The 14042-nt window shown below is 38.6% G+C and overlaps 1 protein-coding gene across 9 annotated transcripts in view; it reads left to right on the top strand.

Moving 5' to 3' along the window:
- Window positions 1-14042, top strand: part of PPP2R2B (protein phosphatase 2 regulatory subunit Bbeta) — a 476090-nt gene that overhangs the window by 217045 nt on the left and 245003 nt on the right. For 2 of the 9 annotated variants that reach the window (XM_025388126.1, XM_025388125.1), the window contains one exon: window positions 503-587. The exons of the other annotated variants lie outside the window; for them this stretch is intronic. In XM_025388126.1, the coding sequence (XP_025243911.1) occupies window positions 551-587 (37 nt within the window). In that variant the 5' untranslated portion in view covers window positions 503-550. The remainder of the gene's footprint in view (window positions 1-502; window positions 588-14042) is intronic. 9 annotated transcript variants of the gene reach the window in all.

Below are 14042 nucleotides of genomic sequence, written 5' to 3'. Positions count from 1 at the left end.
CCCCGCTTTGGCTATATGAAGCCAGCCCTCCTAATCGCTACAGCCTCTTCAAAACTCCCTAGATGCCATACAGCAGCTGTTTTCAAACTTTAACGTGCATTATTAGAACCACCTGACGTGTTTGTTAAAGACAAACTTCCAGGCTCCACCCCGTCAAGCTTAGAATAGGTCTGTAGGCCTGTGAGTTTGATTTTTTCAGTTTCCCAGGTAATCCTACGGTTGCTGATGATGATCACGAGCAACACTTTGAGACCCATGGCTCTACGTCTGTCTTCTCAAGTGAGAAGACAGTTCATTTCAGGTCGATGGGGCTGAGGCAAGGGAGCTTTTACAGTGTTGATTGTGTTACCTTGTTAGCCTGGATTTTGACGGGCCAGGAGCAAACTCTCCCAAAGAGATGGTAGGGGGTATGTGGAGAGTGTGTAAATGCACCTGTATGTTACCAAAAGTTGAAGCATCGCTACCTCCTGGAGTCTGGATCTGAACCCCATGTTTGTCACAGGAGCCAAGGGAGAACCCAAGACAGAGAATAGTGGCACAATAATGAAGCATGAATTATCCAGATGAAAACACCTATGGAAATAAAGGTATTCGTATTATTATTTATACCTACTCTTCTTGATAAAGTAGCAGTATAGAAGTGTTAAATAGTTCCAATTGCTTAAAAGTTGTTCCGTGGGACACAAATAAGTTAATTTACATTTTTAAAATAATTATTGTACATAGGAAGCATAATTTGATTTATTGTTTTAAGAACAAGAGCATATTTTGACCAAATGTACATGGGGATGATACATTATCATTGGTTATAAAATTACCAGGAGAGAAAGTGTTGGCTAAACAAGAATAGAGCCTGCTTTATTGATGTTAGGTTTGTCGAATAAACTAGAGAACAAGGTAAATGTATTAACTGCTCAAACAAAGAAAAAGAGCTTTTGGGGTCAAGAGGCAAAGAAAGACAATATGGGCATCTTACTTTGAATATAACGAAAAATAAAAGTATCACTGAACGGGTAATTTCCAATGAGAAAATAGATCTAGAAATCACTGTGTAGGAAAAAACAACTTCTCACCTGTATCAAATATTCTAAAGTCCTTTCATTATTAACTCCTAAGTAGTTACACTTGATTTGAATGAAGCAGCATGGAGGCTTCTGCTAGGCTTTTTTATTCATTTCTCAATACAGTGTGTGGTGAGGCTTTAGCTTTACAGCCTCCACATTTGGCTATGTTTTGTGGTAATGGAAAATAAAATTTAATCCAAAAGAACTGTATTTTGATTTAAGAAAAAGAATCATCAGAGATTCTCTTTAGAGGTGGAGTTTGTAACAGAGTTTGTATGAACCCTGAGACAGATCAAAGAGTACAACATTCAGAAGAGAAGAGCTCCCTTTAATAAAAGGAACGAAGGGGGAAAAAGGCTCTAGATAAATATTTTATCGTAGAGCTAATGAAATGTAAAAGGTGGTCACAGATCAAAAAGGGAAGAAAACAAAAAGCAGGTATGTGTGTATGTGTATGTATATTGTGTATGTGTATGCATATGTGTATGCATATATGTTTGTGAATATTCTCCACCAGACTATGGATAAAGATGTGTGAGGCATTTGTGTCCTAAGGGAACTGTGCAATGTTAGCATTATACATTTATATAGACTCCATGCAGGTGACATTTCTTAATGTTTTTATATAAAATAATAAAAGAGCAGGGTTTGTTTTTAAATAATGTTGGTGATGTGAGGTAGAGTTCAGCTCTTCCCTTGCTATTGAAAAATTACCTTTTGCTGTCTGGTCCAATTGAATTATATCTGTTGTAATTTCAATGTATGATTTTTTTTTTTCATTCCTACCAACTAAGTAACACTTTCAGTGCATTTTAATATAATACTGATTGGGGTTTGAGTTTTATTTGGTTTGCCCTTGATGATGTTGCTTTAATGAGATGAAACTGAATAGCTTTGAGTAGATTTCCCTGGAGCTTCCAACATTTATGCCCCTTATTCCTCCTCCAAGATGGAGGGAGAAAAAAGTATTTTGTTATTTGGTCAAATTTTATGACTTGTGTTATATCAGACTCAAAATTTCTAAAAACATAAAAACTGTGAGAGACAGTTCAGATTCCAAATTTCAGGAGTTTCTTGTGAAGAATAGCCAGGATAAATATCTGCTTTTCACTGTGCCTCATCAAGTCCAAATGTTTCTAAAAAATCCCTTCAAAGTACAAAGACAGTGCCCTTCTCCAAATTTTGAGGGTTGGTGACTATATAAGCATTATGCACAGCTTAGTGATAAGTGTGAGGTACAAGGTGAGTGTGTGTGTATACACACGTCTGTGTTTTAATAGAATGTTAAGAGTCACTTCAAGGTGTCATTTTCACAGGTTTAGTTACTTTCTTCAGAAATTGAATCTATTAGAATTTGAGACAGCCTTGGTGAAAAGAGGTTGGTCAATATATACAAATATACGGTTAGATAAAAGGTATAAATTCTAATGTTTGATAGAGTACATGACTGTAGTTAGCAACAATGTATTGCATATTTCAAAGAAGCTAGAAGAGAGAATTTGAAATGTTCCCAACACATAGAAATAATAAATTCTCAAGGTGATCGATAACCCAAGTACTGTTACTTGATCATTATACGTTCTGTGCATGTAATAAAATATCACTGTACCCCATAAATATGTAACATATTATGTATTTTAAAAATTGCCTTGAATTTTGACATGAGATTATGATCATTTAAGAGCAGTATAAGACATGAAGCCATGTAGGGCTCTCTCTGATTTTCTAAAATCCGTTCCAGTGCAAAATAATAATTTAATGTGTGTCGGCAGATTGGTAATAAAGAGTCTGGCATCCATCCTTTTACTTATTAAGTATTTATTGTGCACTTACTATGTGTCTGATGCTGTACTCGGTGCTGGGGATGCAAAGGTTTAATATATAGACCTGGTCTCTGCTGTTAAAGAACTTGTGGTTTAGTAGGGACACATGCAGGACAACAGGCAATTATAATGCAGAATGAGAGGTTCTCTGATGAAGGAAGTACAAGGGACTGTGAAATGACATAAGAAGGGCTCATGAGGAAGCAGATGGCTAAACTGAGACCTGAAGGCTGAGGAGGAGGGAAGAAGAATGAAAAGTATTCCAAGCAGAGAGAATGGTAGTCAAGACGACGGTTAGTCCCACCTCAGTTATTTAGTAATTGGGTGACTTTAGGAAAAAGTCTATCTTAGATATTTTATTTTCCTTATCATTCTGTGGGAGATGGAGATGGTGGCCATAGTGGATACTGCCGCTGGTGGAAAAAAAATGATAGCAGTTAATATGTATTGAGCACTAATTATGTGCCATGTAGTGTACTAAGCCTTTTCCATGCATTAGTTACCTAATTAGGGTTTTGAAATCACCTTTTGAGGTAGGCACCATTATTATCTGTTTCACAGATAAGCAAAGAGAAACTCAGAAAGGTTAAGAAACTTGCTCAAAGTCACCTTATTAGCAGTAGAAAAGCCAGGATTTGAAAACAGACAAGTTTAACTTAGAACCTGTGTTTGCAAAGAGAAACTCAGAAAGGTTAAGAAACTTGCTCAAAGTCACCTTATTAGCAGTAGAAAAGCCAGGATTTGAAAACAGACAAGTTTAACTTAGAACCTGTGTTTTGCACTATTACTATACTATTCATAATCTAGCTTTCATACGCTGATAAAAGATGAGCAGGATAATGGATTGAAAGGACTTTTTAAACTACATGGAACTCTATACTATCATTCTGCATTTTAAACTGGGGCATGAATCACGTGGTTGGTAGCTAGTCCAGAATAAAAAGTAAAAATGATTGCAGCAATATATGGGCTGCCATTTCTTGATTTGTTAGCAATGCCTCTAATTCTATGGCCTCAACACATTAGTAGTCAAAAGTGGCATTTCCTAGGGGACATTTTTTGAAGCAACAGAACATTAGATAAGATGGACCATGGGTTTGCTCCTAAATGGCAACTGCTATGTTAGAAAGTTCTCAAACATTCCTAAGATCTTTAATCTCTGTTAATCACTCCATGCCCCTCTGTGACTGCTCAGCACAAAATGAAATGGAGGCTTGGCAATTATCCAATTCCTTTGAAGACTCTTGCCTCTTAATGCGGATAATCCAAAGGTCCAATTGCACTTTAAAAAATTCTAGATTACCAGGTTCACTCAGGTATACATACTCTCTACTCTGCCTCCACTTTTTTGCCAAATAGACCTTTTTCCTGTCACTTCTATGTTTCTGATAATTCCCAGTGTGCTCCCTGCATTTATCTCAACTCTAATCAGCCATCGTATTGTGAACTTAGGACAGTCTGTACAATTGTCCTGTAAGCAGGTCCATGTTGCTGGTCAACACATTAGCAGTCATTGGGAATTGTTGAGAATGTTTGGAGAGAGGTGGTCACACAATCTTTTGGCACAAAGATCATGTCTACACTACAAAGGCAAAGACTGGTTCTACAGTAGATGGAACCACAATGAATCAAAATAATGAATTCTTCTGCATCATAGTTCAATTCCAGAGGCTAATTGTTAATTTAAGTCCTGCTCATGGCCTGATAACAGGGCTTTCCTTTTGGAAACTTGACTGAGCTAGTGTGAAAGGCAAGACTGTTATTCAGATATACTAGTGAAATGCAAACAGTTTCACATATTAATGGTCACTAATGACCTGTAGTCAGGCTATGATTTGTTAGGTTAAAAACAAAGGCACAATTAGTTTATTTGTTCAGGAGTGTAAACAGAGGGCTTTGTCAATCTGCAGATTGTTCTTCTCCATTGGAGACAGTAGGCTGGAGCATTCCACTTGAGCTGTGGCATTTGAGGACTGCATTTTCCTATCTTGAGATTCTCCCAGCTTCCTGTCCCCTCATAAGCCTGCAGCCTTAATCAAAAGGGAATGAAGAGGATGCTGTTATTGGTCCCCTTTCTCTGTGGCTTTGCTTTTTGATAAGTGAACCACTTTAATTTTAATTTTTTTCTTTCAGTTCCACTCTGGTCTCATGCTTCAAATAGCTAATTTTCTCAAAGCATCACCATTTCTTCAGCAAACATGTAACACATAATTGAGGTCAAATTATGCTCCAAACGCTATCCTAGACCTCAAGACTTTTAATGATTATCCAGAGAGTACTGACCCCATCTGCAAAATTTACAACTTCTCCATAGGTGTCGTAAGATTTCCTGTACCACTAACTACTACTTGTAAGCTTATCACTAAAAAAAAAAAGAAGAATCTCTTGAAATGTAACAGCTGCTCTGTTGAGATATGCATCTTAGAGAGCAAGGCACTTTGATCTTTTGGGGTGCATCAAAGCTGACAATAGAGATTTTGAGGGATTATAGTGACTCCTTAGAAAGGGTATACCTTGTGTTTTGCCTACACTTATTTAATTTGAGAAAGTGAGTATATTTCAATTCTTAAAGGAAACCATGGCATTAAAACAGAAAATTATTTAATCCTTCATCAAGTAAAAAGAAAAGACTGTGATCCACCTAGTACCACGAAGCAATAATGATGCAGGTTATCCCAGTGAGGCATTTGGATCACTTAAAATCATGATGAAGCAATGATTATGCCTATTATCTGTTTTAATAAATGTAAATTGCTGTGGAGAAACAAACCATTTTATGCCACTTGAATCCTTTTCAAGGAAGCCTGAATCCTTTTTTGCATGGCTTAGATGTATTACTGTCATTTTCCCTTCACTAGATTGAATAAAAGCACTTAAATCAGAACTTTGTTAGTGCACCCTCTTGTACTGTTTGCCCTAATAAATTGTTGTGATTTTAGTCTTTGAAATCCATATTTTGTAACATTTGCAAATTTATCTGTAGTCCCTTCCAGAATTGAGATTATGGGGTAAATTCAATAGTAAGTCAACATGTACATTATATGTGCCAAGAACTAGGGATACAGCAGTGGAACATGGAACTCACGTGGAACATGATCTCTTTCCTTGTTAGCACTAATAGCAATCAGCAGTCATTTTATTTACTCATTTGTGTGTTGGTTATCCTCTCTTCTTGAAGGTGAGCACCTGTCTTGGCTAGTGTGTATCCCAGGTTCTAACACAGTGCTTGGAATCTGGTAAATATGCTCAGTATATATTTGCTGAATGTTGAATGAAATCCAGGCCCAATGGTGGGAGCTTGAAAGCCAATAGTAGCATTTGGGATATTGTGAAATAAAGCAAAATTACTTGATAAACAGATCTCTAGGGACAGAATTAGGAGATGATTGGCGCCATTGTGAACCTTTATTGCATGAGATTGTTTCTTCATGTCCTCTTATGTCCACTTCTATGTAATACTGAGTAATATTTTGATATGATAAAAAGGACCTCCTGTTTATTTGGAAACTACCAAAGCCTGGCAGTGATATTTATTATACTCATCCTTGGGGTGACCAGCCAAATTTATTATGTGAAATGACATATTCTTCTGAATCCAAAGAGAATTTTAATATTCTGGAAAGTCTTTACAGTGGTATGGATAGATTGTGTGGTCATGTTTCAGTCATTTACCTGATAGATGTTTATTGGACACTTATTGTGTGCCAGGTATGGGGTTAGGTACCAGGAATATGGAGTGACAAGGCCCTCTGGGAAAATATATTAATAAAGAATAATAAAGATAAATGTACAATTGCATCTGTGGCAAGCACTCTTAAGGAAGAGTTAGTGGTACTCTGAGAATATGTAGTAAGAGGATTATTGGACCCAGACAGAGAAGGCTTCCCTGGTGAAAGAATAATTGCTAAATCCTAAAGTCATCATAGGAGTTAGCTATGTTGAAGAGGGGATGGGAAGATGACCCAGGCAGGGAGAACTGCATATACAAGGGCTTTATAGTAGTAGCAGTAGAGACTGTGTGTGTTCAAAGAAGTGAAAGGTGGCCAGTGTGGCTTAAGTTCCCACAGGGTGGACATTAGGCAGAAGTCACATCTTGCGGAGTCTTGCAAAAATATATGAGCCGTTTTTACTTTTTATCTTAAGAGTAATAGGAAACCATTAAAATGTTTAAATGTGGGGAAGATTGGGGAAAGTGACCAAGTTTGCTTTTCAAAAATACTATTCTGGCTGCAGTACAAAGAATAGACTGGAAACGGTCTAGAGTAGATTTAAAGAGACACGTGCCTTATTCACATGAAACTGACACAAAATGTACATAATATATGCCCATGTGAAGCAGTCCCTGCATAAAGCATGTACCCTGGAAAAAGATTCAAGATGAGCTCCTCCGTGGTATAATACAGACCTCTTCAAATTCCTCTATGTCATGCACATACCTTACCCAGACATAAATTGGCATCATTAATGCAGAGTGTCACGTTAGAGCCCAGTTATACTTCCAGCTGATGCATCACTTTAGCACCTTTCTCTTTGTGCTTTACCCTCCACTTTCAAAGGCTGTTCTCAGGTCTTATTTTCCTTCCTAGAAGTGTGAGATTGGTTTTTCTGCTGTGCTATTGGAGTGATCCTCCACTTAGAGTCTAATCTGCCATGGCTTTGTGCCTATTTGTCAGGAACTTTGAGGATGTATTAAGACATTACACAGGGTAGAAGCTCTGTTTTGACAATGATTATGCCTATTATCTATTTTAATAAATGTAAATTGCTGTGGAGAAACAAACCATTTTATGCCACTTGAATCCTTTTCAAGGAAGCCTGAATCCTTTTTTGCATGACTTAGATGTATTACTGTCATTTTCCCTTCACTGGATTGAATAAAAGCACTTAAATCAGACCTTTGTTAGTGCACCCTCTTGTACTGTTTGCCCTAATAAATTGTTGTGATTTTAGTCTTTGAAATCCATATTTTGTAACATTTGCAAATTTATCTGTAGTCCCTTCCAGAATTGAGATTATGGGGTAAATTCAATAGTAAGTCAACGTGTACATTATATGTGCCAAGCACTATACTTGGGATACAGCAATGACTAAAGCACTAATTCTGCCTTTAAGACGCTTACAGTCGTTTCTCACTAGTGGAGTGGGAACTGACAGATAAGCAAGAGTAGGATGTTAGAATGCTACAAGTGGTAATGAATTAAAGTTAGAGACATCAACAAGAACCCCTGCTTAACTTTATATATACACAAGTGACTACATACAGAAATATTTATGTAGACATACATAGGGTTGTATGCACACATATATTTCTTTCTGTGTCAGCTGAGAGGGCCTAAAAGAAATGGCATCCCAGTAGCAACTAGCACCCAGATCTTGATTTCTAAAACCATTATTTAATAAAAGGAACCAGGAATTCTTGGAGAAATGTCTGATGCTACTACTAGCAAAGGAAGTACATGAGTCTGGAGCCTCTTATAGAACCAGAAAATAAAGAAGCACTTAAAAAAAAAAAAAAAAAAGGAAAAAAGCCTGCATTGATGGAGCTATGTCAAAAGGACACAGAAATCAACTGGAAGAGCTCCTAATGGCCAGAGTGGAACAATCTGAACAATAAAATATAGCATTGAATTCTATCCCAAAGTATAAAATCAATATCCATGAATTCATACTGGCATAAGTAGATGATTGAATAAATAGGAGAGAAGAAGAAAATCTCCCATGCAGAACTCCAAATAAATTTTTCCGATAACATACCTTTGAGGAAGACAGCAAGTTGGCGTAGCTCCCTATGCCTTAAGGATGGGGCTGTACATCATGACTTCTGTCTAAGAGTACAGAGTACAGTTTGGAGGAGAGGGGAGTAACTTTACAATGGAGAAACCTGACAAACATTTCTTCAGCCAGGTGATCAAGACCAACATGAACATAATGCATGTTGATAGTAGATATCCTTGATTGATGTGATAGGATGGAAATGGCACTTTATCTCTGTGTTCTTCAATCATGAGAAAAACGTCAAACAAATTCCACTGGAGGGGCATCCTACAGTATACCTCACTGCTATTCCTCAAAACTGTCAAGATCATCAAAGGTAAGGTAAGTCTGAGAAATTGCCACAGCCTCAAGGAGCCTGAGGAGCCATGACAAATAAGTGTAATGTACCATCCTGGGTAGGATCCTAGAATAGAAAAAGGACATTAGAAAACTAAGCAAGTCTGAATGAACTATGGACTTTGGTTAATGATAACATATCAATATTGTTTCATTAATTATACAAATGTACCACACTAACATAAGATGTTCACAATGGGAGAAACTGCAAGAGGTATAGAAGAGCTCTCTGTACTATCTGTTGCATTTTTCTGTCAATCTAAATCTATTTTTAAAAATAAAATCTATTAAGATTAAAAAAAAAAACCCTAAAGAATAAGAAAATACAGTCTAGTGGGGGAGCCAGTAAGTTGGTAGACAATTATAATACGGGTAAAATGACAGGAGTATGGACAGCTATTGGGAAAAACATGATGTGGCATCTAACTTGTCTTTTAAATCCTGATTTGACAACTTTGGGAAAATTCCTTAGACTTGCTGAGCTTTCATTTCCTCATCTCTAAAATGGTGATAACACCTGCACAAGTCAACATAGGCTGCCAAGCCAAGCCACAGGAGCTCGTATCCCCTGCTATGGGGCTGGGTGATTTACTAAATCCATCTGGGCTTTAGTTCCCCATCAGTGAATGGGATAATAAGAGAATAATATAATAGGAAAATAATAAGTACCTACCTTAAGGAGTTTTCTTGAAGCCTGAGAAAATATATTTAAAGTGCTTGGAACAAGTCTTGGCACACAGTACTTAAATGCTGCTGCTGCTGTCTGCTCACAGGTTTGTGGTGAGGAATCAGTGGGAGAATCATGGAGAGTACTTAGTGCATGACTAGGTTTGGGCATGTGGCTTGTGTTCTACATCCACCGCCTACAGAGCACAAGCCCCGTGGTAGGTTCCCGGAGGCCAGGAGATGCTTTCCCTTGCAAGGCAGACACCTATGTACCAGACATTCCTGCTACTTCTAACCTTAAGCTGAGAATAGAGTGGAAGTTGACCAGATAAAAGGAGAGTAATGGATATGGGTTCTGTAAAAGGAAAAAAATCCAAAAACCGAAAGAAGCATGGCACCTTTACAGAACAGTGGAGTTCAGAATGACTGGAGTGAGGAGCCTAAGAGGAGGAGGAAGTAGGCAAGAGGAGGAAGTAAGTCTGTATTATGTCAGGAATTAAAGGCTGAATTGAAGATTTGAACTTTATTCTGGGGTTAGTGGACAACTACAGGCAGGTCAAGCAAGAAGGCAACATGTAAGACTTTTACACTGTCTATTGTTGGAAAACAATGGGATAAAGGTGGAAGACCAGTTAGGAAGTTACTTCAATTGTACAGATCAGTTGAGAGATTACGGTGGCCTAAATGATGGTTAATAGATGGAAGTAGAATTAAAGGATTTGAACAGTAGGGTAAATAATGATTCTAAAATTGTGTGAAGATATTTTCCCACCCAATAGTCTGATGTATTATAGTTGATGATACTTGGACAATGTTCTAAGATCTACGTGAGATAAGAATACTGTAGAATAACATAAGAATTTAAGGCAGTGGCTTTGAGACTTCTAAATATTTTTCACCCTCAATATATACCATTATAGGCAAGCTTAAGAAAAATTAATAAGCATTAAAATCAGATTAACTCTGAAATGATGAGGGAATAGAGGAGTATTCTAGACTAGCATCACTCCAATAGAAATCTAACACAAGCCACATATGTAATTTTAATTTTTTAGTAGCTACTTTTAAAAAAAGTAAAGAATACAGATAAAATTAATTCTTTTTGAGACAGAGTCTCTCTCTGTCACCCAGGCTCGAGTGCAGTGCCATGATCTCGGCTCACTGCAACCTCCACCTCCCTGGTTCAAGCGATTCTCCTGCCTCAGCCTCCTGAGTAGCTGGGATTACAGGCATGTGCCACCATGCCTAGCTAATTTTCGTATTTTTAGTAGAGATGGGGTTTCACCATCCTTGATCAGGCTGGTCTCAAACTCCTGACTTCATGACCCACCTGTCTTAGTCTCCCAGAGTGCTGGGATTATAGGCATGAGCCACCATGCCCAACTTTTTTTTTTTTTTTTTTTTTTTTAAATGGAGTCTCACTATGTCGCCCAGGCTGGAGTATGGTGGCGCGATCTTGGCTCACTGCAACCTCCGCCTCCCAGGTTTAAGTGACTCTCCTGCCTCAGTCTCCTGAGTAGCTAGGATTACAGGTACATGCCACCATGCCCAGCTAATTTTTGTATTTCTTGTAGAGATGGGTTTTGCCTTGTTGCCCAGGCTGGTTACAAACTCTTGGGCTCAAGCAATCCACCCACCTCTGCCTCCCAAAGTGCTGGGATTACAGTCGCAAGTCACTGCACTTGGCCAGATAAAATTAATTTTAATGTTTTAATCCAATGTATCAAACATACTATTTTAATATCTAATCAAAATGACAATTATGAGATGTTATATTCTTTTTCTCATATTGTCTTCAGAACTCAGTGTATATTTTACACTTACGGCACATTGAATTCAGACTGGTGTCATTTCAAGTGAGCAATAATGGCCCGTGGTTAGTGGCTACTGTGTTGCACAGTGCAGGTCTGGAGTTCCCAAAGTTAGTCAAAAATAGTTTAGATTTATACTTGCTGGAGGAATTCTTTTTTAAAACAAGGTAATCAACATTCCTATTCCAGTATGTGCACATGGGAAACAGAATTTAGTGTACATACTCAAATTGCCTATTTTACTCCATGTATACTTTTCGAGCACTCACTGTATGGTCATGGAGCATCAACTATGTTAGCACGAGTGATGGTTCACACATTGGAGCTCCAATCATGAGCTGACCACACACAGTGTCTGTCCTTCAGCTTACACCTTCATGGAGGAGACCCGAATAAAACAGAAAATGAAATAGTCATAAATTTGCCAGGCGCGGTGGCTCATGCCTGTAATCCCAGCACTTTAGGAGGCCGAGGCAGGTGGATCACGAGGTCAGGAGATTGAGACCATCTTAGCTAACACGGTGAAACGCTGTCTCTACTAAAAAGACAAAAAATTAATGGGGCGTGGTGGCAGGTGCTTGTAGTCCCAGCTACTCAGGAGGCTGAGGCAGGAGAATGGCATGAACCTGGGAAGTGGAGCTTGCAGTGAGCCAAGATTGTGCCACTGCACTCCAGCCTGGGCAACAGAGTGAGACTCCGTTTCCAAAAAAAAAAGAAAGAAAGAAACAAAAAGAAAAAAGAAATAGTCATAAATTATGCTATGATGAAAACAAAAGAGGGGTTGAGATGCTGGATAACAATGATGAGATGGCTTTAGATGATTTCAGTTCAGATGACATAAGCTGGGAGATAAAGGATGAAAATGAGCCAGCCATACAAGAATTGGTGGGAAAGCTGATCAAGTAGAAGAAATAGCATGTCCAAGAGCCCTGAGACTTGTATATGCAAAGAATCAAAAAGTGAGCATGGCTGAAGGCTGGCAAGGGAAGGAGAGAGTGGTGTGAGATGAAGAAATGGACAAAAGCCGGATCTCATGGACTTTGTAAGCTGTGGAATGGAGTTGGAATGTTATTCTAAGGGCTGTGAAATCTACAGAGCTTTCAGGGAAGGGGCTTCTTGATTAAGAAGACTGCCTTAACCTCAGGTCACTGTGTAGGCTAAAGGTAAAAATGCAATAAGCGAAAGTTGGAAGAAAGTTCTGCAATCTCACAAGGTTATTGAGAGAAAGATAGAATAAGGTAGTAAAAGTTCTGGAATGACAACATACTGATTTATAGATGCAAAGTGCTGGGAAGAAAAGAAAGAAAGGGGGTTGTTAAACCCAGCTGGTTTTGTTGAGCTGCTCCTTGTAAAGGAATTGCATACTTTCAGTGTTCAGGGTGCTTTCTGAATGGAATCTTAAATTTGTTTTCAAAAAACTAAGTTGCACAGAATGGAGCTGGGCATGCAGGTCTTCTGCCCTCTCTGTGGTTTCTGGTTTTCCAGATAAATGGTTGGCTGTTCCTGACATGAATGCTCACAGGTGCATGGTGACGTCTTGCTGAGGGTCCTGCCAACAGTTTGTGTATGTGGAGAAAGAGCAAGAATCCTAGGAAGCTAGGAGAGAAGACAGCCTTTTATTTGTCTGGCATTTTGGATGTTTCAGTATATTTTTGAAATCATTATCTCAGGGTCATGATAACTCTGTAAGATAAAAGAAGCAAGTAGAACCATTCCCAAGTTATAGAAGAATAAACAGAGGGTTTGAGAAGTGAAGGGTTAGTTTGTGGCCAAAATAGACCTTGAGATGATATCATCTAATTTGTACTTTTTTCTCTTGTGCGAGAGAACACCTGTGACTATTCTAATCCTACACCAATCTGTTACAAACCCCTCTTTTAGCAATGTATAAAATAAGGTCTAAGCTCATTGGGAATAAGTTTCCTTTGGGGCTATTTGAAACCTTATCTACTCTATCACTACAGGGTAAAGAGAGGGTGGAGTTGTTGTATATTATACATTATTGGTAAAGCAATTTGATTGTAAGCTTCAAAGTAACTGGGTTTATGTACTTCAGCTTGTATAGTGTTCAATAGGCATACAATGATACTCACAACGTGTCATTAGATATTGAAGAAAAAATGATGTAATCAAGACCCAAATTGATCATTATTCACTGATCCTGGAACCTGGATAATTTTAAAGTTTTTTTTGAGATGGAGTTTCATTCTTGTTGCCCAAGCTGGAGTGCAATGGCACTATCTCAGCTCACCACAGCCTCTGCCTCCCAGGTTCAAGAGATTCTCCTTATGGCCGGGCGCGGTGGCTCACGCCTGTAATCCCAGCACTTTGGGAGGCCGAGGCGGGCGGATCACAAGGTCAGGAGATCGAGACCACGGTGAAACCCCATTTCTACTAAAAATACAAAAAAAAAAAAAAAAAAAAATTAGCCGGGCGCGGTGGCGGGCGCCTGTAGTCCCAGCTACTCAGGAGGCTGAGGCAGGAGAATGGCGTGAACCCGGGAGGCGGAGCTTGCAGTGAGCCGAGATTGCGCCACTGCACTCCAGCCTGGGCGACAGAGCGAGACT

This window comes from Theropithecus gelada, chromosome 6 (assembly GCF_003255815.1).
Source record: "Theropithecus gelada isolate Dixy chromosome 6, Tgel_1.0, whole genome shotgun sequence".
In the NCBI taxonomy this organism is placed as follows: Eukaryota; Metazoa; Chordata; class Mammalia; order Primates; family Cercopithecidae; genus Theropithecus; species Theropithecus gelada.
This window is presented reverse-complemented; position numbering and strand designations above follow the sequence as displayed.